Genomic DNA, 24,010 nt, shown 5'->3' with positions numbered 1-24,010 from the left:
TCCCCGAGATTCGATCTCCTGCATGCTCTAACCTACTGTCAAGACTCTCTACTTTGTTTTTTATTTCTCTTCCTTCTAATTGGTCAGCTTTGATGGCTTCAAATTCTTTGTTGGAACTTTGTTTTAGATCTTGTATGAACTTCTTTACTTCCTTAATTTGGTGTTCAGTGTTTATTCTCAAGTCACTTAGTTGATTTGTTATGGTTTCCTTGGATTCCCATTCCTTCTGTTGGGTTACATTCAGCATTGCCTTTGTGGTCTCCCTGACTTCTTTCAGCTCTCTGTTAATGGATTCCATGAATGCCTTTAGTAATCTTTGTGTATTTTCATCCTGCTCTCTCGATTCCTGTATTACTCTTTGATTAGCTTCCTCACATTCACACAATTTCTGTAGTTCTCTTTGAGTGTTCTCAGCCTGCTCACGCCATTCCTGACTTTCTCTTTGACTGATCTCAGCCTGCTCATGCCATTCTTTTATTTCTCTTTGAGTATTCTCAAACTGCTCACGCAATTCCTGTATCAATTTTTGAGTAGCTTCCTCACTCTCATGATATTCCTGTATTAACCTTTGGTTTGCCTCCTCTCTCTCCCTATTACACTCATACAGAGTCCTTTACAGGTTTTCAATCTTTTCATTTACCATGTTTACCAGCAGTATTTGTAGAGCTATTTGGGAACTCTCCTCTGGATTATTCATTATCTGTTCTGATCCCTGATTATCATGAGTGGGAGTTGAGATACCCGGACTTTCCATTTTTCTTGTGTTTTTCCGCCTTGTCTTGCCCATTTGGGATGAAAGTAACACCAGTTTTATGCTAGAACACGATCTTAAGGCAAGCATCAACCAAAGTCTGTAGTTGCATAGTCAAAAGTCTGCAGATACAATCTAGTTCAACAGCTATATCTATTCAACATCAAACAACTATGTATTGATGGGCTACGAACCACAAAGAAGAATTTGGCAAACCAGAAATTATTAGATTTAGGGAGACATTTGGGTAAAAATAGGAATAGAGGGATGTGGAAAGGCAGAGGGAGAGTTAACTAAGTCCTAATCTCAAAGTGGGAAATAGATTGCAGAGAATGAAAGTAGAGAGAGAGGAAAAAAGAAGACAGAGAAAGAAAAAAAAGACAAGAAAAAATAGAAAAGCAAAAATTAAAATTAAAAAGTGCAACACTTAAAAATTATACAAATTTAAAAATGAAATATTCAGAGAAGAATGTGGATAGAATGGGAGAAGGGGAAGGATATAAAGGAGATGTGAAAAACTTAAAAATGAAAATGATTAAAATATTATATAGGTATAAAGAGGTAGTACTGCTATTAAGGAGTTTAAGTCTAAGAGGTTTTGAATGAGTAATAAATTTTTGTATTAAGTGTGTACACAATTGGGGATAAGATTTAATAATCGACTACGGGTATATCTGAGGATGAGCAGAACAGCAATTAAGTCACTCAAAGAAGAACGAAAGAGAAGAAAAGGTGAAAAGAATGAGAAAGAAAGGAAAAAAAGGATCAAAATTTAGGAGAGCTAAACAAAAAAATTTTTAAAAAAGAAAAAAGCACACACACATATACCCTAAAATAAAAATTATAAGAGGAAGAAAAAAAAGTTAATAGAAAACGATTGTTTTAATTAAAAAAAAGTTTTAGAGAAAAAAAATTTATAAAAGGTACAAAAAAAGAGTTATTTGATGGGCGGGGGGGGGGGGGGGGGGAGAATGGGAAGATCCTGTATCTCCCTTGTGTCCATAACAGTCTCTTGTTGGAGTCTCTGGATTTTCCTGTTGCTTGGTTGGTTTCTAAGTCAGTTTGTTTGAGCAGGCAGAAAAATGCTCTGCTTTTTGTGATCCTCTTTCCAAGCTAGTTCAATGGGAGGGGGATCTGCTCTGAGTATTACAAAAGAGGGAGATGGCTGTTTCTTCTAGTTTGGAGATGCTGTAAGGAGGCTAGGTTCTGGGTAGCGTTGAGGCCTTTCAGCAAACAGTAGTTTTTCCCTGAGGGGCTAGCTTGTGAGACACTCACAGAGCCCAGCCTGGAGCCATTCTCAGGGTTTATGTTTACTGAATTTCCATTGATTGTCCAGGCTGCTGTAGGGAGGGGTAGCTCTGGCTCTGTTTACCCAGTGAAGAAAGCCACTCCTGGGGCTGGCAGCCCAGGCTGGGTGACTTTTCCCTGGGTGGAGCTGAGCCTGGCAGGTCAGGTTAGGTTCCTGTCACCTGCTAAATGACTCTAGTTTTCTTCCAAGGCCTGAGTTGGAGCTAGCTGCTCAGCCAGGCCTTTGTTAGTATCAAAGATGGAGATCTCCAGTAGTCGGGGGAGAGGGATGGCCTTCCCTCCTCTGCTCTCTGAGAAGGAGTGAGGATGTCAGGCTTCTACTCACACTGCCGGAGTCTTGGTTTCTGGGTCATCTCTGGTCTGCGATCTGCAGGATGAAGATATCTGCTCCTTGTTGGTTCTTGCTGGTGTTGAGTAGAATCCTCTCGCCAGCCGCGTCTGGCGTCTTTGTCCCGAACTCTCTGTGTTGCATGTATGGCGGCTACGGCCACCGCCACTGCTGCCACCGCAGCCACAACTGCGGCTGCTGGCAACTGCTCAGAGCTGTCTTCTTGCCTGGATTTTCCCTCTCTGGCCTAACCCTCTGTACTGTGATGGCACACTTGGTGTGATTCTCTGGCTTAGGATTGTTCACTGAACACTAAAACTGCTTTCTATGTGAGAGCTTGTTTGCCTCCAGCTTCTTCTCCACCATCTTCCCGGAACTCCATTTTGACTGTTCTTGAAATTTGCACATCCATATAACTTTTACAATAATGTTTTGAGGAACTTTTAACTATTTAATGCTCAAAAGGAACTGTCATGTTAAGCAGTATTTTATTTTTATTTATTTTTTTGTTGATTGTGGGGCCTGAACTCTGGGCCTGGGCACTGTCCCTAAGCTCTTCAGCTCAAGGCTAGTGCTCTACCACTTAAGGGACAGTGCCACTTCAGGCTTTTTCTACTTATGTAGTGCTGAAGAATTGAACCCCGGGCCTCATGCATGTGAGGCAAGCATTCTTCCACTGAGCAACCTTCTTAGCTCTAACGTAGTATTTTCAATGGAAGTTATGACCCAGTGTGTGTTATGGAACAAAGTGAGTGAATCACAACTAATGTTTAAAAACTTAAAAAAGAAAATGTTGAAAGATCAGATCAGAGTAAGGCTAGTGGTACGGCCCAGTGGTGTTGGTTTTGCCTAGCCTGCTTAAGGCTCCAGAATAGGTCCCCAGACTGGTGAAAAAAAGCACCTTAGGGTTCAGTATACATTATACATATAAAAAAATATATCATTTTATAACTTTTAAAAAAAAACTCAAGATATATAAATATGCAAAAATATGTATCATTTTGTAAAATTTTGTTTTCCTTACATATGTATGTATATACTGATACTGGACTGCAGTATGATATGTCATTTTAGAGCAACATTTTGTATGCTTTGTTTGAAAGCTAACACTTTCCCATAAGATCCAATTGGCAATTTGTGATTTTTTTTCCCTTAATAGTCATATTCTTCTTTTGGCACTGGAAGATCTGCCCTTCTCCAACAATCTAGTGGTGGAGGTGTCTGCTAACAAGCATAAGGCCCTGTGTTCAAGTACCAGTTTTTTGTTTTGTTTTGTCTTATTTTGCTGTTGTTGTTGTTTAAAGGTATGCCCTCTATCAAAAGCAAGACAGGAATAAATGACAAAGTAAATTTCAGAAAGTGCCCATATGGGCTATACTTCTTATAATCTTATGATCTTTTAATGTCATCTTATTATGTCATCTTTTTATATACAAGTATATACATGCATATCTATGCATATGAACTCACTAAAGATATATGCACAAATATACACACATGTATATGTGTATATATAGTATATATAGTAGCAAGGGATGCTTTAAGATAATAAATATGCCCTTTGTAGGAGCAATGTCCTAGTAAAGGACACCACAAATAAGCTAACAAACAGTAAGTGGACTAACAGGTTCCACAAGTGTTGCAATTGTTAGTCAAGAATTATCATTTCCAGTTTGGTGAACTTTATTTAAAAAAATTCAAATTTTTGGTTGAATACAAAGACTGAGGTAGCAATCTGATAAAAAAAATATTATTTTTATGGGGCTGGAACTTATTAATGAAAGTATCTAAACTTGATGAGTTGTTTTTAATGAAGGGATAAATAGCATGACCTATGATAAAATAGAGTAAGAAGATGACTTAGTCCATTGATTACTCAATCCAACAAACATTAATTGAGTACTTTCCCTGTGCCAGGGATGGGAACAGGAAGTGAAGAAACCGGTGAACTTGTACATCGATGTCCACTGCTGCACTATTCACAATAGCCAAGTTAGGGAAACAGCCTAGATGCATACAATAAATGAGTGAATCAAAAAGTGATACCAAGACACAATGGAATTTCATGTAGCCATTAGAAAGAATAATATAATGTCATTTTCAGGGAAATGGATAGACCTAGAACAAGTCGTGTTAAGTAGGGTAAGCTAAGCTTAGTGACATAAAAAAATAAGCACATGTTTTTTTTCTCATATGTAGAAGCTAGATCTAAAATATACTGGGACATTATAAATTATACAGGATTCTAGGCAGTCATGCACAGTGAGATGAAAGGAGGATACTCTTAAGATAGGAGCACAAAGGTAAAATGCCTGTATATTTATGATTATTTAAAATAGTATTTCTCGGGCTGGGAATGTGGCTCAGTGGTAGAGTGCTTGTCTCGCATGCATGAGGCCCTGGGTTCAATTCCTCAGCACCACATAAACAGAAAAAGCCAGAAGTGGTGCTGTGGCTCAAGTGGTAGAGTGCTAGCCTTGAGCTGAAGAGCTAAGAGATAGCACCTAGGCCCAGAGCTCAAGTCCCACGACTGACAAAAAAAAAACAAAACCCCAAAACCCAGTGTTTCTCTAAATGAACTCCAGGATATAGAAGTGGTTTTTTTCTTTGCTGTTGCTTTTGTTTTCTTTTGTTTTGTTCATTTATCTCTCTTTGGGAAGGAAAAGGAGGGCACAGAAATGGAGAGATAAAGGGTGAACAAATGCAGCAGTGGCACTCAGCAGACACTATGTTGAAAATGAACTATACAACTTGTGTATAGGAATAGGAGGGAGGGAGGGAAGGGGTGACAATGTCCAAAACAGAAATGGACTCATTACCTGACTTATAAAAAACTGTAACCCCTATGTATATTACCATTTAATAACAATTAAAAAATAAACAGATAAATAAATATATTTTGTGGGGCCACAGGGAACTGGTGATTAGTAGTGTTAGCTGACATAAAAATAGATGAATAAATCATAGTTCAATCAGCATGGTTCAAGGGGTCATTGCTAGGTGAAATGGTATCACAGAATAACAGAGAAATATACATTTCGTAGTATGAGAGAAGGCTTTCTAAGCTGAGAAGACATCATGGCAAGGGCACGGAGCAGTATGGTATGAAGAACCACTGTAAGAAGGTTGTACTAGTGAATCCTATCGTGTTGGAAAGCAGCCAATAAAATGCAGGTTGCATAGGGCAACCCAGACATTTAATGGAAAAACCTTTTATGCCGGGCGAAGGACTTGACAGTTTATTTATAGACAATGAAGATAAAGATACTGAGTATGTTTTTGATGCCCAGGGAATGACTTTTAGGTTGACTCTGGCTGTAGCATGGAAATTAATTGATCAAAGAAAAAGATTCTGGAATTCTAGAAAACCACTAAGACTGTGAACTTTGATACCCACTTGACCATTAGCCTACAATGTGTATCAGACATTAAATATGCTTTCCACCAACATGTAATATGTTTATGTTGCAAAGCTGATAATGCAGGGATTAACAAATTATGTTTGTATATATAGTAGTGTCAGAGTTAGGAAGATGGGATATGTCTGTCCCACAGTATCTTATATGCCTTAGTCACCCTTGAGCTTATCAAAAGTGTTAGATTCTTTAGCAATTAAAGAGATACCATGACCACTGTCTGTATCTTCCATGTGACAAGCTGGCTCACTATACAATACTTAATCCCACAGCGTTTAGATTTGAGAAGTGAATTTCTGTAGCTGGGTTTTTCTTTTAGAGGAATGTTCTTCTATTCTCTGTCTTATATAACTCTTCTTCTAAAAATCAAATCATGTCTTTAAATTTGAATTTACCTCTTTATCTTTAAACTTTGACCCAGTCAAAGCCAATAGTTCTTTTAATCATACAGGTTGAACATTCACAATCTAAAAATAGCAATAGCAATGTCCCAAATCTGAAACTTTTTGAGCACTGACAGAATGCTATAAGTGGGAAATTCCACCTCTGACCTCACAAGATAGATCACAGTCAAAACACAGACACATTAAAAATTATGTGCACAATTACCTTCAGGAGGCTGGAAGGATAGCCTGGAGGTACAGTTCAAACTTAGCATGTGTGAAGCCCTGAGTTCAATGCTCAGCACACACACACACACACACACACACACACACACACACATTACATTCTTACATTCAAGCCATGTGTCTGAGACACATGGATATCATGTTTAAACTTCATTTTATGTCCTAAGATACCCTAGTATATAAATGCAAATGTTCTAAAATTTAAAAAAATGTGAGATCCAAAACATTTTTGGCCCCAAGCATTTTGGATAGATTCTTAACCTGTGATTGTAAACTACTTTCTATGTACCTATCAGATATTATTTTAAATGCATACTAATCACACTTAGGTGACTGAGTCAATTTTTTTTCCCCCAGGGCTGAGGACTGAACCCAGGGCTGGACGGGCACCCTTCTGCTGGGCTAAATCCCCAGCCTGAGAGTCAATATTTTTTTAAATCACCAGAATATGCTGCTTCCCCTCCCCCAAATCTCAGCTTTAGAAAGGCATTCAGCAGGATCAAGGGACCAGGAACATCAGCATTTGCCTTACAGAGAGCTTTTCTTGGCCATTACTTTTTGTAAAACTGCAAAATCCTCTAAGTGTTACTATTATGCTAGTCAGCTTTCTACTAGTATGATGAATACCTAAGATGATAAACTTGCAGTTGGCTTACAGTTTTGGAAGTTCTAGTCCATGGCCTCTTTGCTTTTTGGTCAGTGTTGGGCAGCATAGCATGACAGGAATGCATGATGGAACAAAACTTCAACTCATAAGAACCAATAGAACAAAAAAAAAAAAAAAAAAAAAGGAAGAGGAAGAAGCCAGGGTCCCACTATTCCCTTCAAGATTACCCCTACATAGCTAAATTGGTTGATCATTCTTTTGTTCTGGAGAAGGGAAATGGGGTGTTGATCATCCACCACCTTTTGGTGTTAGATGTTTTGGCCTTTTTCATTCTGCCTAACAGTTAATGCAAAGACTTCCCAGTAGTAGGCCCTTCCTCTTAAAGATGCCACCATCTCCAAGTAGCCATCCTGGGAATGTGACTTAAACATGGACTTTGGGGGAGATACTTAAGATTTAAAGTATAGCATCCATCCATCTGATGGTTATGCTTTTACTATATGTTTACTGTTTCATTAGTCCAATTGTCTTCAGAAAAACATATTTGGAAGTACAATTTAGTCAGATTGAAAGCTTATTTTTCTGAGTCGATGTGATTTTTATAGTGTAATCAAAGCTTTCTAACCCTCACAAGCAAGATCTTACTTTAAGAGTTCCACCAAGAGAGGAGGCTTGCTAAGAATTTGCTGCTCATTAAAGTTTCTTCTCTTGTATGCTTATGATTAAGATGAAACCTTTTCTGCCAGGTCAGCAATCAGACTAAATCTAATGTAAGAACTTTATTGATTTAAAAAAAAAAGTTAACTACATTAATCTTTTACTTTCATTTTATCTTTAGGTCATTAAAGCACTGATCCTTTCTGTGAAAGGGAATTACTTCTCATATTGTCTGAAGCTTTTATAGAAGATAGAAGAATAGCAAAAAGTTATTTTTCTGAAACTCCGTTTGCTATGTAAGGATTTACAGTCTACTCACTGGTTGAAGGATCTCTGACCTTGCCCAATCTTAAATGCTTCCTGTGTCATTTTGGAGTCTCAACTTTATTTTTAGAAGTGGTTAGCTATTTAGAAAGAATTGTTAACTGGTGCTCAGCTCTTTATGGTTCTCAAACACACTTGTAGATGTGAAAAAAAAATCAGAGCTTCTGATTTTTAATATACTTGGCAGACTACTTACCTTTTTTCAAGATAAAAATATTAATATAAATTGTACAAAACTCAGAAGAACTTTCTGATGCTTTCAATTAAGAGGATCAGGAAGGTGGGTGAAGGAATCTCTGTTTTTCTTCAAATACTATGAGAGCTTTTAAGCCTGACCACTCCAAGGTGGTGAGATCTTTTCAAGTCCTCTGGGGTTGGCCAAGCAAGTGAAGTGTTTGGCCTTATCAATTATCAGAAAAAAAGCATTGAGCATAGAATACATGTTGTACAAAAAAAGAATTGATAAACAACTTTGGTTCAGTAATCACACACTTGTTACTTTAACCTCATACTTTAAAAAAAAAAATCTTTAAAACCCAGGAATCTCTCAGTTACCTTCCCCGCCTCCTGACTTTGATCTGTAGTGGAGCTTGAACTTCAGGCCTGGGTACTGTTCCACCACTTGAGCCAGCTCCACTTCCAGTTTTCTGGTGGTTAATTGGAGAGGAGTCTCAAGAATTTCAGGCTTCCAACCGCCATCCCATCCTTAGATCTCAGTCTCCTGAGTTGCTAGGATTACAGGCATGAGCCAGAAGCACCAAGCTCTGGCAAGCATTTATCAGGGAAAACAAAGAATGGATTTGCAAGGAGATCCAAGAGTGGTGTAATTTTCTGCAATCACCTAATATGTGGGTAATACATCTAGAACAAGGGAATTACCCCAGTCTTTTATTATATTATTAATCTTATTATTTAATCTTCAAGTAGTCGTACAACATGTCAGTTTGTGAGTACAGTGCATCTTAGTCACTGTCATCTGTGGAAGTCAGACTTAAACTCTTCCAGTCTCTAGGAGTGAAAAAACTATGTGGGAAAGACAAGAGGAAACAGCCCACTCCACTGGGATTCCAGAAGCCTCCATGTTCTTTTCCTCTGTGGCAGTGGGTGACCTCATCTCCGCAGTCCCAGGCAGCAGGTCACATAATGAAGGCACCCAGTTTTGGAGATGTGTGGGAATGGGGTGTTGATCATCCACCACCTTCCCCATTCTGCCTAGCAATCAAAGAGCTGTTAACTTCCTTTGTGGAGTTGTAGGACTGGGGGAATGCTCCTGGGAGCTCCGGTGGCACTCTCCTGGCCTCTTCTTGGAACCCGAGCAACCGGGGAGTCCAGAGGAAGCACCGGAAGCTTTCTTTGGCGCCCCATTACTAGGTACCCACTGCAGGGTGGGAGTCGGAGAGGACAGTGCACGACTGAGATGCAGGGCGCTCGATCTGCACTCCAGGAGTCCGGGAAAGGGCCTGGCGCAGGACGGGAATCACGCACGCGGCGGCGCCGGGCGAGGCTGGCTGCAGGGCGCCGGAGCGGTCGGATGGGGGAGCGAGAGCTAAAGCTTGCGGAGCGCGCGGAGCGGCTGGCGCCAGCAGGCGAAGCCAAAAGCCGGCGCCGCGCCGAGTCCCGCGGGTCGCCGGGCCGGAGCTTCGGGGAGGTGGGGCGGGGCCTGGGGGCGGTGGGCGGGGCCGTGCCTGTGGGCGGAGCAGTGGGCGGGGTCGGCGGCGCCAGGGAGGCGGGGGCGGGGGCGGGGGCGGGGGCGGGGGCGGCGTCTCCCCGAGCTGCGCAGGCGTTGCTCGCACCTTGCTGATTAGTCAGTGCTGGGAGCGGTGCTATGGCGTTTCTCAGACCCGCGGCTCCTCCTCACACGCTCGAGGCGGAGGGAAGGAGGGGGAAGAGGAGGAGGAGGCGAGCGGGCGGCTGCCGCAGCTGCAGACCCGGGGCCAGAGGAGGAGGCGGAGCGGGAGTCGCCGCAGCCACCCCGGCCGCCGCCGTCGCCGCCGCCCGCGGACGCGAGGCTGCTCCGAGTCCTCTCCGGGCTTGAGGGGCGCACGGGGCGCCCTCAGCCATGCCCCGCCGAGGCGGCTGAGCCGGGCGCCGGCCGCTTCAGCCGCCGCGCCCCCCTCGGCTGCCCGCGGCTGGGGCTGCCCGGCGCCTCCCGCGCGCCCCAGATCGCGAGCGCGAGGTAGTGGCGGCCGCCGAGGCGCGCTGGTGCCGGCGGCCGGCCGGCCGGGGGAGCGCGGGACCGCCCGGCGGAGGCGGGGAAGATGGACCCGGCGCCCTCGCTGGGCTGCAGCCTCAAGGATGTGAAGTGGAGCTCGGTGGCCGTGCCGCTCGACCTGCTGGTCAGCACTTACCGGCTGCCCCAGATCGCGCGGCTGGACAGCGGTGAGTCCCGGGCGGGCGCAGGACCGGCGGGCGCCGATCTCCGTCTCGGCCCGGGTGTGCGCGCGCGCGGGGGGCTCGGGAGGGCGGGACCGTCGGGACCGGTGGGGAGTGGGCTGTCCCCAACCCCCTCCCCGGCCCTGGGGCCCCGGAGTTGGCCGGTGCGGCTGCCGCAGCCCTGGCGCGTTGCTCTCGACTCTCCTCCAAGCAGCAGCCAACAGAGGTGGAGATCGGAGTCCTGGCGTGTAATTTAACAATAATAAAGAATCCCTTGAAAAAATAACACGAGGGAAACCTCTGCAGATAGAGATCTCGGACCCAAGCCGCCCCTCCCCAGCCGCCTGCAAGAATTACTCAACCTGGGAAACCCTGAAGAGTTATCTCCGACAACTTTCTTAGGGAAAATAATTGTGCTCTGCACGGCATCGTGTTTTCTGTGCTCTCTCTCTAACCCCTAAAGCTGCAGATTTAAGAGGAAAAGCTCCTAGGTGACCAGTGAAAGGGATCATATTTCTCAGACATCTTTTATTACAGCTTGTCTGTTTTGTTTAACCCAACTGAAAGTAATTTCAGGCTATGTGTTAGAAAATGTCTTTAGCAGAAGTGATGGTATGCTTAAGGTTAATGATTAGCTGAGCACATTTCCAGCCTGGACATTTAAAAAAAAAATAGGTCACTATGTGCATGTATATGCAACAGAACCAAGAAACACCTATATTTCCTGAAACTAACAGAAACCAAACATCTCTCCATCCTGAATGCTCTATGTAGTAGGACAGCTACAAACAAATCTACAGATGTGCAGATCAAGCGAGAGGACACCTTTCAGTTAGAGAGTTGAGACAAGAAAGCGGCTATTTACATCGTGTTTTATTTTCACAACCTCAGTGGGGTTTGGACTGGGACGATTTTAGACTGTTTGCAAAAAGGAACCTGACCTGCTATGGGATATCAGGCCCCAGGATTGCAGGCTAGGGAGGCAGGCAGGCAGGCAGGCAGATAGGTAGAGAGAGCTGTGACCACACACAGGTCAAGTTAAAATATCAGTGAACCGAAAGATGTTTTGAGTCCCAAGTACTTGTGTAATTTCGTTGTTTTCTGGGCTATAAGAGTGTGACACAAGATGTGTAACTGTCCAAAGACATTTTTATTTCATTTCTTATCTGTGGTATTGGGTTACATATTTGAAGCACTCATGTGAGAAAGAAGTGCTGGAAAGTTCCTGACAGATGACAGACAACTTGCTATCCTTGTGTAGTGTGGGTCATGGTGGGAGCTGGAAGTAATCTACAAGTTATGATAGTATCTGAGGAGTCCAGAGGAAGATAGATAGGTTGAGGCAGTCTGCTTAGAATGTGAGTGGGAAAAGTATTTTGTGCATTAAGTATGCATCTGCAGGCCTGAGTGTGTTTGTGTGTGCGTGCGCACGCGTGTGTGCATAGTGTTTCATTTCTTCTTCCACTATGAAAAAAGTATATATTGGCAGGTTTTGAGTCCTCACCTTTCCAGACCTTCTCTCATCTCTGAATACTCTGCCAAGACTTCTTAGCTAAGCAAGAGAGCATTGATGAATGTGCTATAAATGTCATTCAAAAGCCTCATCAGACTGAAAGTTTTTTAAAGAGGCTCAATATCAGCTTCAGACATAACTCTTAGTTTTATTTTCCACTTTCTCATCCCTACCATTCATGAAAAATACCTGATTCAGCAATTCACTCATCCCACTCTGTTTTTTAAAATTAGGACGTGGGTTCTGATTTTAACACTGTGTCCTTTCAACCCCTGCTAAGAATTTTGATCACTCTGTGTCATTCCAGTTCTCTTTTGTAAAATTTTTTTGTTTATTTTATTTGAATATTACCAGAGCTCACCCAAATCCATAATTAGCTAAATACTTCTTTATATATTTTTCTCCCACTTAACAATCCCACTTAACAATCCTTTCAATACTTTTTTGTGTTTTTAGTAGATGTCTATTTGTAGGGATAGCTGAACTACATCCAGTCTTTATTAATGAATATTAAATAGCTTACTTGTCTCCTGTTGTAAATTATGATATAATGAACCTCTTGTACATATACTTATTTGTTGTGGTTGTAGTGTATTCCTACCTTGCTGAATGCATATGCAAGTCTTTTTAAAATCTTGGTATACATTGCTGTTGATTTAGAGAGTTACTTACACTAACTTAGGCATTGTAAGAGTACCACTCTGACCACATCCTTACATTTTTAGGAATTTAATTTTTATTTATTTATTTTTTTAATTTAATTTAATTTTATTTGTGAGGAATTTAATTTTTAAATACTTGCTCACTTCATCTAACAACATGTTATCTTAAGAATCTAATTTGGGTGGACTTTTAAAGAACCAATCATAGATTCTTTGCTTATTTTTAAACATGTTTCATACTAGTGTTTAGAAAAGGTTAAGGGCATGCTGCTATATTTTTAAATGATATCAGTAGAATCTCAAGTTTCGTAGAGTCCTTGTCCTGTGTGTGTGTGTGTGTGTGTGTGTGTGTGTGTGTGTGTGTGTATTTTGCCAGTTTTAGTTCTGTGGGTATACTTATACACACATTGCACACACACACCCTATACTTAGACATGAAAGGTAGTCATTTTCCAAATCACTTGTTTTAAAAGAGACTAGGAAGAAATTAAACAACTTTGCCAGTAATTGACATTATGCCAAGAGGAAGCTATTGATAAATTTTTAGCTATCATGGAAGCACATTAAAATCCTAAGCTCATAACTTGATAATTGGATACCTACTATGGGCCAGTTTTTTTCCACATGCTTGATCTATATTGTCTTAGATCTTGAGCCACCTTATTGTGGGAAGCTGAGGGAGCTGAGATTCAGAAAAATGGAATGAAAAACTCAGTCAGTGGTGAAGTGGGATGTCCAGGCAACTTTGTGCCTTTGAAGACTGACCCTTTACTCAAGCCGTACTACCTCATCATCCTAAAGAGGAGTATCTCTATATAGCCTTTCTCTGTCTCTCTCTCAGAGATGGAGGACAGTCAGTATTTTTAGAACAGTGTGGACATCAAATTACCTTTTGGTGTCTTCATCATATTTAGTTGACTCTCTGCTTTCCAGCGCAAAGAGCCAACAGAGAAGAGGAGAAGTTACAGGTTTGGAGAAAGAATTAGAGAACGAAAGAAATAACTGGAGTTGTGGAGGCATTAGGGTATGCATATATGTCCATTGCAGTAATTTCTTGATGTGCTTATTGTTAAAAGTATTAACTGTACAATATTTGAAGAATTTAATTTTTTGCATTTCTCTACTTCTGAAATGCTGCTTAGATACTTTTTGAATTTACATGTCCAATAGTGAAATTTATCTTTGTATGACAAGATAAATACAAAATTAGTGAGCCTTCATGAATATTTGCTCATGAGTTCTTGTAGAGAACACAAAGAAAGGAACTATAGCAGCTATCCTTGGGATAGTGGATGAGAGTCATCTCACCAGCCAACCTTACCTTAGTCTTATAAATTGTTGTCTGTAGGATCAAGTGCAACAAATTTGTTCAGGACCAAGAAAAGGACATAAAGAATACAAATTTTCACTCTCCCTCCAACAGTCCACAGTCAAAACAGTCGATGAGAAAAGCTATTTTTTTTTCTCATTATTTTATCCTGGAAGAGTCTGAAGATCTAGAGCAATGTTTTTCCAACGTTTTTGTTTTCTGTAGCTTATAAAAAATTCTGTGAAACTATTTATTTACCAAAGTTTTCATTTTAGGTTTAAGTAGTTGCGAAGGATATAACTTTTTATATTAATTATCAACTATTGACATTTTAAATCACATTGTCATATCACAGAAAAACAAGTGAAATCTGTATTTGATTCCTAGTATTTATTTTAAGACACACAAATAAATTCTTTTTAACATTTTAAAATTTTATATCTCCGTATATCCTAAATTTTGTATTCCATTTCCTTTTCCTCATATAAGATAATGTTCCAATGCAGAATATTTTTATAGTTGAAAGTGAATTATTGATCACTCTTTCATTCTTTCTCTAACCAAGAAAAAAAGTATATAAATTAAAATGTAGAATTTTGTATTTCTTTCACCATAGGCTTTTTTTGTACTTGAACATTTTTTAGTATTTTTGTTGTTGTTCTTGGGGCTTGAACTCAGAGTCTGGGTGCTGTCCCTGAGCTCTTTTGCTCAAGGCTAGCACTCTACCATTTTTAGCACCACTTCTGTCTTTTGAGTTAATTGAAGATAATAATCTCACAGGGACTTTTCTGCCAGACTGGCTTCAAACTTCAATCCTTAGATCTCAGCCTCCTGAGTAGCTTTGACTATAGGCAATGAGCAACCAGCACCCTTGCTTGGCTGTTTTTTGTTTTTTGTTTTTGTTTTTTGTAAACAAAGAACTGGGAAATACCTGACTTACAGAAGGAATTGTCACTCAGCTACTAGATACTTTGACTCTTTTGTACATCCCCTGCAGGTCTTTGCATTCCTGGCTCCTACATTTTAGAAACATCTGAGGAAGGTAGTGCAACTCATGTAGTGGGCGAGGACCATTGAGAGGAGGGAGAATTAGTTATGGCAGCTTCTATTAGTCCAGTCACCACTGGAGGGATGTTCTTGCATGACAGTCATGCCCCAGCAGAATAGTTCTGATAGTGCATTTGAAAGTTGGGGCTCTGGAAACTGTTTCTTTTCTAGCTGTGATGGTGAATCCTAGTTAAATGTTAGCTTTGCTGAGAATATATACCCCAGATTGAAGCATCAGTCTAGGGCAGCAAAAGATGAGTTAGTTGAAGGTCTTGTTTGACATATGGAAAAGGGAATCTGAGCATGCAGAGACTGATCTGCAAAGAGGAAAAAGAGAAGGTGAGAAGAGTTGGAGATGATGTGGAATGGTAGTTGTCTCTCCTTCCAAATGATAAGGGGAAGTCATATTTAAGCCCTAAGTTGCCTAGAGCCATGGGAACATTGGTTTTTCTTTGTCTTCATGTGCTTCTACAGTGCTGTCATTTATGAGTCTGAAGATTCTAGGAGCAAAAGCATGGGCATTTACACCCCAGGGAGGTTCTAAGAAAATCTATGATCCACCCCAGAGATCCTTCTAGATCCATATTTTATCTTAGAAATTGATGCAAGCTCTCAAAATCTACTATATGATTGATGTTATTTTATGAGTGTGTGTGTGTGTGTGTGTGTGTGTGTGTGTTTTCCTAAAGTAACAATGTAAATCTTGATCCAGGAAAATACGTATGTTTATCTTAGGGCTTCATTTTCTCTGACATTCCGTGTTTACAGTACAAGGGTAGGAGAAGCAGTTTATAGGTACTGAGATTCACAGCCTCGAGATCTTAACCTCTTTTCATATAGAAAAACACTGGATTCTGTGTTTCATAGCTTGTCATTAATTTGTTTATTCAGTTCTCTAATATTTATTCATGTTGTTAAGCGCCTACCACATGATAGCCCCAAATTTAGGTAAATTGCAGCACGGAGAGGCTTTTAAGTATTGTATCATTTAGGCAGAAGAAGTAAGCTGAATAATAAACACAGTATCCTTGTACAGATAAACTGAGAGAAATGCTCTGGGTGACTTCAGTCTGTATCCTTTTGAGCATTACAGATTATTGATCTAGAAGTCTGAAGATTATTCAAAACAAAAAAAAAGAAGTAAAGTTTTCAGAGAGAAAATGTTATAAACTAACCCAATCTTGGATTTGGAATGAACATCAGCAGGAAGTTAGGAAATGAATTTTTGTTGTTTTGTCGGTGGTGGGGCTTGACCTGTGGGCCTGGGTGCTGTCCCTGAGCTCTTCAGCTCAAGGCCAGTGACCTCCCACTTGAGCCCAAGCTCCACTTCCAGTTTTCTGGTGGTTAATTGGAGATGAGACTTTCCTGCCCAGGCTGGCTGTGAACCACAATCCTCAGATCTCAGCCTCCTGAGTAGCTAGGATTACAGGTGTGAGCCATCAGCGCCCAGTTAGGAAATGATTTTGGGGGGTGGTAGTTCTGGGGTTTGAACTCAGGTCCTCACAGTCTGGCTTTTCGCTAATTATTTTGGAGAGAGAGTCTTATATATTTTTCTTCCTGGACTGACTTTGAACCTTGATCCTTTAGGTCCCAGCCACCTGAGTAACTACGATTATAGACATGGGCTACCGGTACTCAGCTAGGAAAGGAATTTCTAACATAATCTAGAATATATATTTTGGTAATGGTATCAAAACAATGAGCTTGGATGCTTAAAAAATTAAGCATATATTTGCCTTTATTTTTATAGATCCAGGGCCAATTTTTAATACCTGTAGTTATGTAATGGTTACTGGGGAAGAAACACCTAATAAAAAGCTATACGCAAGTGAGAAGAAAGTCTCTTATATCCCTTCATATACTGTATACTTTTTTTTTGGGGGGGTCCGGTCGGGGGGCTCTGAACTCTGGGCTTGGGCGCTGTCCTTCAGCTCTTCAGTTCAAGGCTAGCGCTGTAGCTCTTGAGCCACACCGCCACTTCCGGCTTTTTTCTTTCTGCTTATGTGGTGCTGAGGAATCGAACCCAGGGCCTCAGGCATGCAAGGCAAGCGCTCTACCATTGAGCTACCTTCCCAGCCCAACTGTATACTTTTATGTTACTTATTCTTATTCTACTTATGCGTAGATAGTAAGAAAGAAAGGATGTCGTTGTGGGCAGTAGACAGTGACAAGCATTTAGATCCATAAAATAAGACTAGATGGTGGTCCTTCAAAGTGCTTGTTTTTCAAGTAAGATGGCAGTTTTGAAAATCATAATTTCTAGACTGGGAAGGTGGCTTAGTGGTAGAGTGCTTGCCTAGCATGCATGAAGCCCTTGATTCCTTAGTGTCACATAAACAGAAAAGGTTGGAAGTAGCTCTAAGCTCAAGTGGTAGGGTGCTGACCTTGAGCAAAAGAAGCCTAAGGACAGTGCCCAGACCCTATGTTCAAGCCCCAGGATTGGAAAAAAAAAAAAAAGGGAAGAAAGAAGGAAGGAAGGGAAGGAAGGAAGGAAGGAAGGATCGTAATTTCTACACTGGCTGCAAAAATCTTAAGCTACTTGCCTCATTTTTAAAAGGAAATATGGTTTGATTGCTGTGATTGTATCATAGTTTCAGAAGAGAGAATTCTTAGGTCTTTTGATCACTGGCCACCTTATTGAAATAACAAGTTAGGAACAGCTCATAAACCCATTTATTTTTGTTTGAGATTCCTGAGGTGGTATCTGCCTTTTCACTTAAGGAAGGACTCATAAATTCTCCTCTGGTTTTCAGCAAGATTCTTGATCTTAACAACACCAGCTGTTGTATGCAACATGAAAAATAACTTTCATGGTTGGCATGTGTATTGTTTTGCCAAACTTGAAAAAATATAAGATACCTGCTAAAATATTTTAAATCTCTTGAGATTAATTCTTCCATAAGACATTACCACATGAAAAGCCTCCCCCACTTTCCTGCCCCACCCTTCCTCCCAATTTCATAAGAATGTTTGCTTGAGCTTCAAGTTGACGATACTTAAAGTTATTCTTACTATTTACTAGCTCCTAGCACGATGACAGAGAAGTAGAGGTAGTTGAAAGCATTTCCTGAATGAACGAATATAACTATATGATCTGTTATATCTATATTACTTAAGCTGCCCATTAGCTCTCTAAGTCTGAAAGATAATTTCAGACTTTATAAGACAATATATTCCACTTGCCCACTGTTGCTAAATAGAAAGGAAAGAATGGTAATCCAAAATATATCAGGTATTTTATATATCAGAACCAAGATGGCAGGCCTTAATATTATTAGTAGCAGGAAAAATAAGAGATTAGTAGACCATCATAATTTATGAGGTAATTAGTCTTAAGGCTGTTACTAATATTTTACATGAATTATTTTTGAAAATTACATTTTATATTCAGATATTTTACTTTTGCTGGATTAAAAAAATCAGTTTTATTCTGAACTTTACACATTAGATATTACCATGTCTTTGAATTTTTAATCTTTGATATCTTTATGCCTCCTGATAATATGTTAGAATGCCATAAATCTTTGAAAACTAGCTAACTATTACTCCAATAAAGAAAAGGCTTGACTGGATCTTTAGCTAACCATTTAACTATCAGCTTATCTCTGGACTGCAGCAATTTTATTTCTAAGCAAAACCTGTCACTTGGTTCAAGATAGTGTTACAAAACTATAACTGCAAATTTGGTACAGTTGTGCTTCCTAGAATAGCCCCAAGATTGCTTGAAACACTAGTGTCTTTTTAAAAATTTCTATTGTAAAGGTATTATACAGAGGGGTTACATTTTCATAAGTCAGGTAATAAGTACATTTCTTTTTTAAATTTATTTTTTTTGAAAAGGCGATGAGCAGGGAGTACAGTTATATAAGTAAGGCAATAAGTACATTTGTTTTTAATCATTGTTACCCCATCCCTCTTTATCTCCTATCCCTCCCCAAGTTATAATGTTCATATCCAGTGTAGTGTCACATGCATATCAATGTTGCTGTGGTTCATCCGTTGTTCTGCTGTTTCTGTGATTCCCTTTCCCTTCCACATATTGCATTGTTTAATACGCAAAACACAAGGTACAAAAAACTAAGAGAAGCAAGAAAAAAAATGAAACAATAGAGAAAAAAGAACAAACTACATACAGGGTCTAATAAGAACCTCTTGAGTACATTTCTTTTTTTTTTTTTTTTTTGGTCAGTTGTGGGGCTTGAACTCTGGGCCTGAGCACTGTCCCTCAGCTCTTCAGCTTAAGGCTAGCGCTCTACCACTTGAGCTACAGCGCCACTTCCAGTTTTCTGGTGATTTATTGGAGATAAGAGTTTCACGGACTTTCCTGCCCGGGCTGGCTTTCAACTGTGATCCTCAGATCTCAACCTCCTGAGTAGCTAGGATTACAGGCGTGAGCCACCGGTGCCCAGCTGAGTAATTTCTTTTTGAACAGTGTCACCCTCTCCCTCATTTTCTCCCACAACCATGGTGTCTTAATTCCAGACAATGAGGTTCCATTTATGCTCCTGAAGGTATTTTACATTGTGGTAAGAAAGAAAAACAAACATCTTCTCCAGCCCCTTTCCAGTTCTGTGGATGAATCCTATTATAGCAACAGGGCCCATTTTGAAATATTTAAATACCATTTGGGTTTTGATAGCTTAATGGTTGTTTAATAAATACCAAGTTACTGAATGTAAAATACAAGGTGAAGTTTTTATAGTTATGAAGTATTTGTCATTTTGGGGTAATATTTAATATTGTTACAGGTTATTATGGTTATAACATAGGAGGCAATGTAATTGTGACTAGTGCATATATATACATACATATACACTCATTTAAAGAAATGAACTAAGTTATGTTTTGTATGTTTCTTCCCTCAGTACAAGATTTTCCTACACTTTTTAAAAATACATTATTATTATTATTATTTATTAATAAGATTTTATTGTGAAAATACCATACAGAGGGGTTACAATTACATGAGCAAGTTAATGAGTACATTTCTTATCAAGCATTGTTGCCTCCTCCTTTGTTTCCCCTTACCATCCCTTCCCTCCCATACCCCTCTGCCAAAGTTGTAAAGTTCGTTTTTCAGCCTAGCATCTTGTACATCTCATTGTTGCAATGGGTCCACCTGTATCCCTATTTAAACATTTTGTTTTTTTCCTTTCTCTCTCCAAATTATACCAACATCAAATGCAATGAAAACAGGGATTATACCATGGGGGAGGGACATACAAAGCAACAAAATAGTCACCTTATAAATATGTTAGAAACAATAGCAAGAAAGAAAAAAACCACTTGTGTCCTTATCTTGGGGTTCATTTCGTCTAACATCATCTTATCTGATCTTTTCTGCTTGTCTCAGACATCTACTAGTTATTGCAAATAAGGGAAACCATGGGACCTATGTTTCTTTGGGCCTGGCTTACTTCACTTCATATAACTCTTTCCAAGTCTTTCTGTTTCCTAACAAATGGGCCATTCTTTCTGATGGAGGGCATAGAATTCCATTGTGTATATATACCACATTTTCTTGATCCATTCATCTACTGAGGGACATCTGGGTTGGTTCCATATCTTAGCTATGGTAAATAATGCTGCAGTAAACATAATTGTGCTGGTAGCTTTAGTATGGTCTTGTTTGTGATCATTCGGGTAAATGCCCAAAAGTGGGATTGATGGGTCATAGGGGAGCTCTATGTGGAGTCATTTGAGGAACTTCCATACTACTTTCCAAAGTGGTTGAACAAGTTTACACTCCCACCAACAATGCAATAGGGTTCCCTTCTGTCTACATCCCCTCCAACATCTGTTGTTATTAGAGTTCTTGATTATAGCCATTCTAACTGGGAACATTGCTCAATACAATAAAGGCTGTATATGACAAACCTATAGCCAGCATTATACTTAATGGTGAAAAACTAAAGCCCTTTCCTCTTAACTCAGGAATGAGACAAGGATGTCCATTCTCTCCACCTCTCTTCAATTTAATATTAAAATGCCTAGCTACAGCAGTAAGACAAGATGGAAACATAAAAGGGATCCAGGTAGGGATCCCTTTGCAGTTGACATGATCTTGCATTTAAAGAATCCCACAGATTCCACTCCCAAATTACTCAAACTGATTCAAAACTTTGGCAAAGTAGCAGGGTATAAAATTAACCCTCAAAAATCAATGGCTTTTCTGTATGCCAACAATGAGAAAAGTACAGCTGAAATCAGGAAAGCAACTCCATTCATAGTAGCCCCACAAAAAATAAAATTCCTAGGAATTAACCAAAGAAGTGAAGGACCTCTAAGATGAAAACTTTAAAAACCTGAAAAAGGAACTCAAAGTAGAACTTAGAAAGTAAAAAAACTTCCCATGCTCCTGGATTGGAAGGATCAACATTGTGAAAATGGCAATACTTCCCAAGGCTATCTACAAATTCAATGTGATACCTATCAATATTCCAACCTCATTCTTCAAGGAAATAGTAGATGCAATCCAAAAATTCATATGGAACAATAAAAGACCCCGAATAGCAAAAACAATCCTTAACAGAACAGTGCTGGAGGAATATCAATACCAAATTTCAAACTCTACTACAAAGCCATAGTAATCAGAACAGCTTGGTACTGGCACAAGAACAGACCTCAGGACCAATGGAATAGAATTGAAAACCCAGAAATGAACCAAACAGACCTATAGGCATCTAATCTTTGATAAGGGAGCTAAAAAATAGAATGGAAGAAAGACAGCCTCTTCAGTAAATGGTGTTGGCAAAATTGGTTAACTACTTGTAGAAAACTAAAGCTAGATCCTTATATATCACCCTGAACCAGAATCAACTCCAAATGGATCAAAGACCTCAGAGTCAAAGCAGACACCCTGAAAACATTACAGGAAGGAATAGAAGAAACCCTAGGTCTCCTTGGCACAGGCCGAAATTTTCTTCATAGAGACCCAGAAACACAACAAATCAAAGAAAGGTTGGACAGATGGGATTGCATGAAGTTGCAGAGCTTCTGCATGGCAAAGGACAAAGCTAGCAAGATCAATAGAAAGCCCCTGGATTGGGAGACGATCTTCACTAGCCATTCAACAGACAAGGGTCTCATATCTAAATTATACCTGGAACTCAAAAAATTATTTTTATTAAGATGATAGTTTTCTCAATGCCAAACTTCAGGATGTTGGAAATGAAAATTTTCCCTTCTATCAGGGAAATAGATTCCTATATCTAAAGGTAACAGTAAAGTGCAAATGTTTCATTCCTGTTTTTAATCCTCTCTTTTATCCTGTAGGTAATTGGAAAACACTGGTTATAACAGAATATATCATCCTTTCATAAGAAGGTTAATGAAATGCCTGAGAAAGTTTTGCACAACTCTAGGACATCTATCTGCACATGCTGTGTTTTATCCTATCATGGAATTTCATTTGGGATTATTATGCTCCTTCTATTTAGCAAGAGTGGTCAAGTGGACTTCTAGAACTAACAAACCAGTCCCTTGTCATTCCTGGTTCTAAGTAGCTTCAGCTCCCAGATTGTCTTTTTAGCTTGTTGCCTGTTAACATTTAAAATAATTCAGAATCCATTTTTACCTTTGGTCTCCTAACTCAAAAAAAAAGGAAAAAAAATCAATCAAGTGCCAGATCCAAGTTAAAAAACAACTTAATTAGTTGGAGAGAAGGTTGGGGGAGAGGAGAAGGAAGAGAGATCACGTGCACATAATAGAGCTCTAGAAGGTTCAGATTACCTACTTAAAAATAACAAGTAACATGAAAGCTTTATTAAGAAGCTCTGCTCTTATTCTTTTCTGTTTATTTTAGTCCCATGTTTTGGCCAGTAAAAAGGAAAGAAGCCACTGAGAGTAGATAGGACTGAAGGGAAATCTCACAAACTCATGTTAGCCATGTATATAGGTAAGGATAAGGTCAGTTGTGCATAATAACAATGACAAAAACAAAACAAGGAGGCTCTTTCTTTTCTGTATAAAAGAAGCTTGAGCAGACACAGTGTAGGACTGATAGGACAGCTCCACCCAAATCATGGGATTTTTGTCATACTCTTGAGGTCAGTTCATCTTAGACAGCAAAACATGTAAAAATGAACTAGCTTCTTCTACACAGACTTCTTTCATATCTCACAGGTCAGGAAGTAGCCACCTCCTTATGAGAGTACCAGAATGCAGAGAGGACTGAAGTCTGAACTGGACCTTGGGCTCAGAGGTTCCTGTGTCAGAAGGGAGCAAAAATGTGTTAAAATAGCCATGTAGTACGTTTCCTTCCATAATCTCTCTTGTTCAGTTTCTCCCTCAGCCAAGGCTCTATGAATCTCTTTGAGCATGAGCTACAGCATTTAAGTGGTTTTACATTTACAAAGCCTAGTTTTACTTTTTTTTTTTCAGTGCTGAAGATCAAACAAACCTATGCCCTTGTGCAGGCTAGGCAAGTGCTGTCCCACAGAACTACATCCTGGGACTAAAAGTCTTGATAGAGGTAAAAGTGCTTTGTAGGAAGTAAGCCATGAAAAGTTGTCTATATGGAAAGAATTATTGTTATAAAGACTTTCTCACATTTTTGGGGGGGGGCTGGCTTACTATTCATTTTTTCCCCTGATTTGCTGCACTTAAGGGGAAGATATACAAGTCTTTCCCTAAGGTTCCCCCACCCCTGTTTTATTCTTCTTGCCAGAGAGTAGTAGTTCTATTTAAAACAATCTTTTCTGCTTTCACCCAGCTCTCATGATAGAAAATTTGACAAGTATAGAAAAACAAAAGTGAATATTAGTTTTAAATCCAGAGAGCATATAACTTTTTACATAGCATTAGTCACTTTTTTCTTAAAAAGTAAAATTTTCTGACTAATGCGATTCTGTTATTACCCATTAAGCATTATTTATGTGGCCAGATACTAGCTGTTGTGTCTTGTTTTTGAGAATACCTTTGTATTTGAATTTGTCATTTTTGTGGGGATTCTCATAATACTCAAGCATAATATGGATTAATTACTTTTTAAACTTCATTTCTTGTATTAATGTGTGCAACCAGGTATCACCATTATGTTCGAAATTGATTATTTGTGATTGCTTTTCTTTGTTAACTTGAAACTT

The 24,010-nt window shown here is 39.7% G+C and overlaps 1 protein-coding gene across 2 annotated transcripts in view; it reads left to right on the top strand.

Annotated features, from left to right (window-relative positions):
- Nucleotides 1-10,235: 10,235 nt before the first annotated feature.
- Garem1 (GRB2 associated regulator of MAPK1 subtype 1) overlaps nucleotides 10,236-24,010 on the top strand; it is a 174,789-nt gene continuing 161,014 nt past the window's right edge. For both annotated transcript variants that reach the window (XM_042675335.1, XM_042675334.1), the window contains exon 1: nucleotides 10,236-10,399. In XM_042675335.1, the coding sequence (XP_042531269.1) occupies nucleotides 10,279-10,399 (121 nt within the window). In that variant the 5' untranslated portion in view covers nucleotides 10,236-10,278. The remainder of the gene's footprint in view (nucleotides 10,400-24,010) is intronic.

This window comes from Dipodomys spectabilis, unplaced genomic scaffold (assembly GCF_019054845.1).
Source record: "Dipodomys spectabilis isolate Male_0828 unplaced genomic scaffold, ASM1905484v1 ptg000024l, whole genome shotgun sequence".
Taxonomy (NCBI): domain Eukaryota; kingdom Metazoa; phylum Chordata; class Mammalia; order Rodentia; family Heteromyidae; genus Dipodomys; species Dipodomys spectabilis.
The sequence above is the reverse complement of the archived record's forward strand: the minus strand, read 5'-3'. Positions and strand labels throughout refer to the sequence as shown.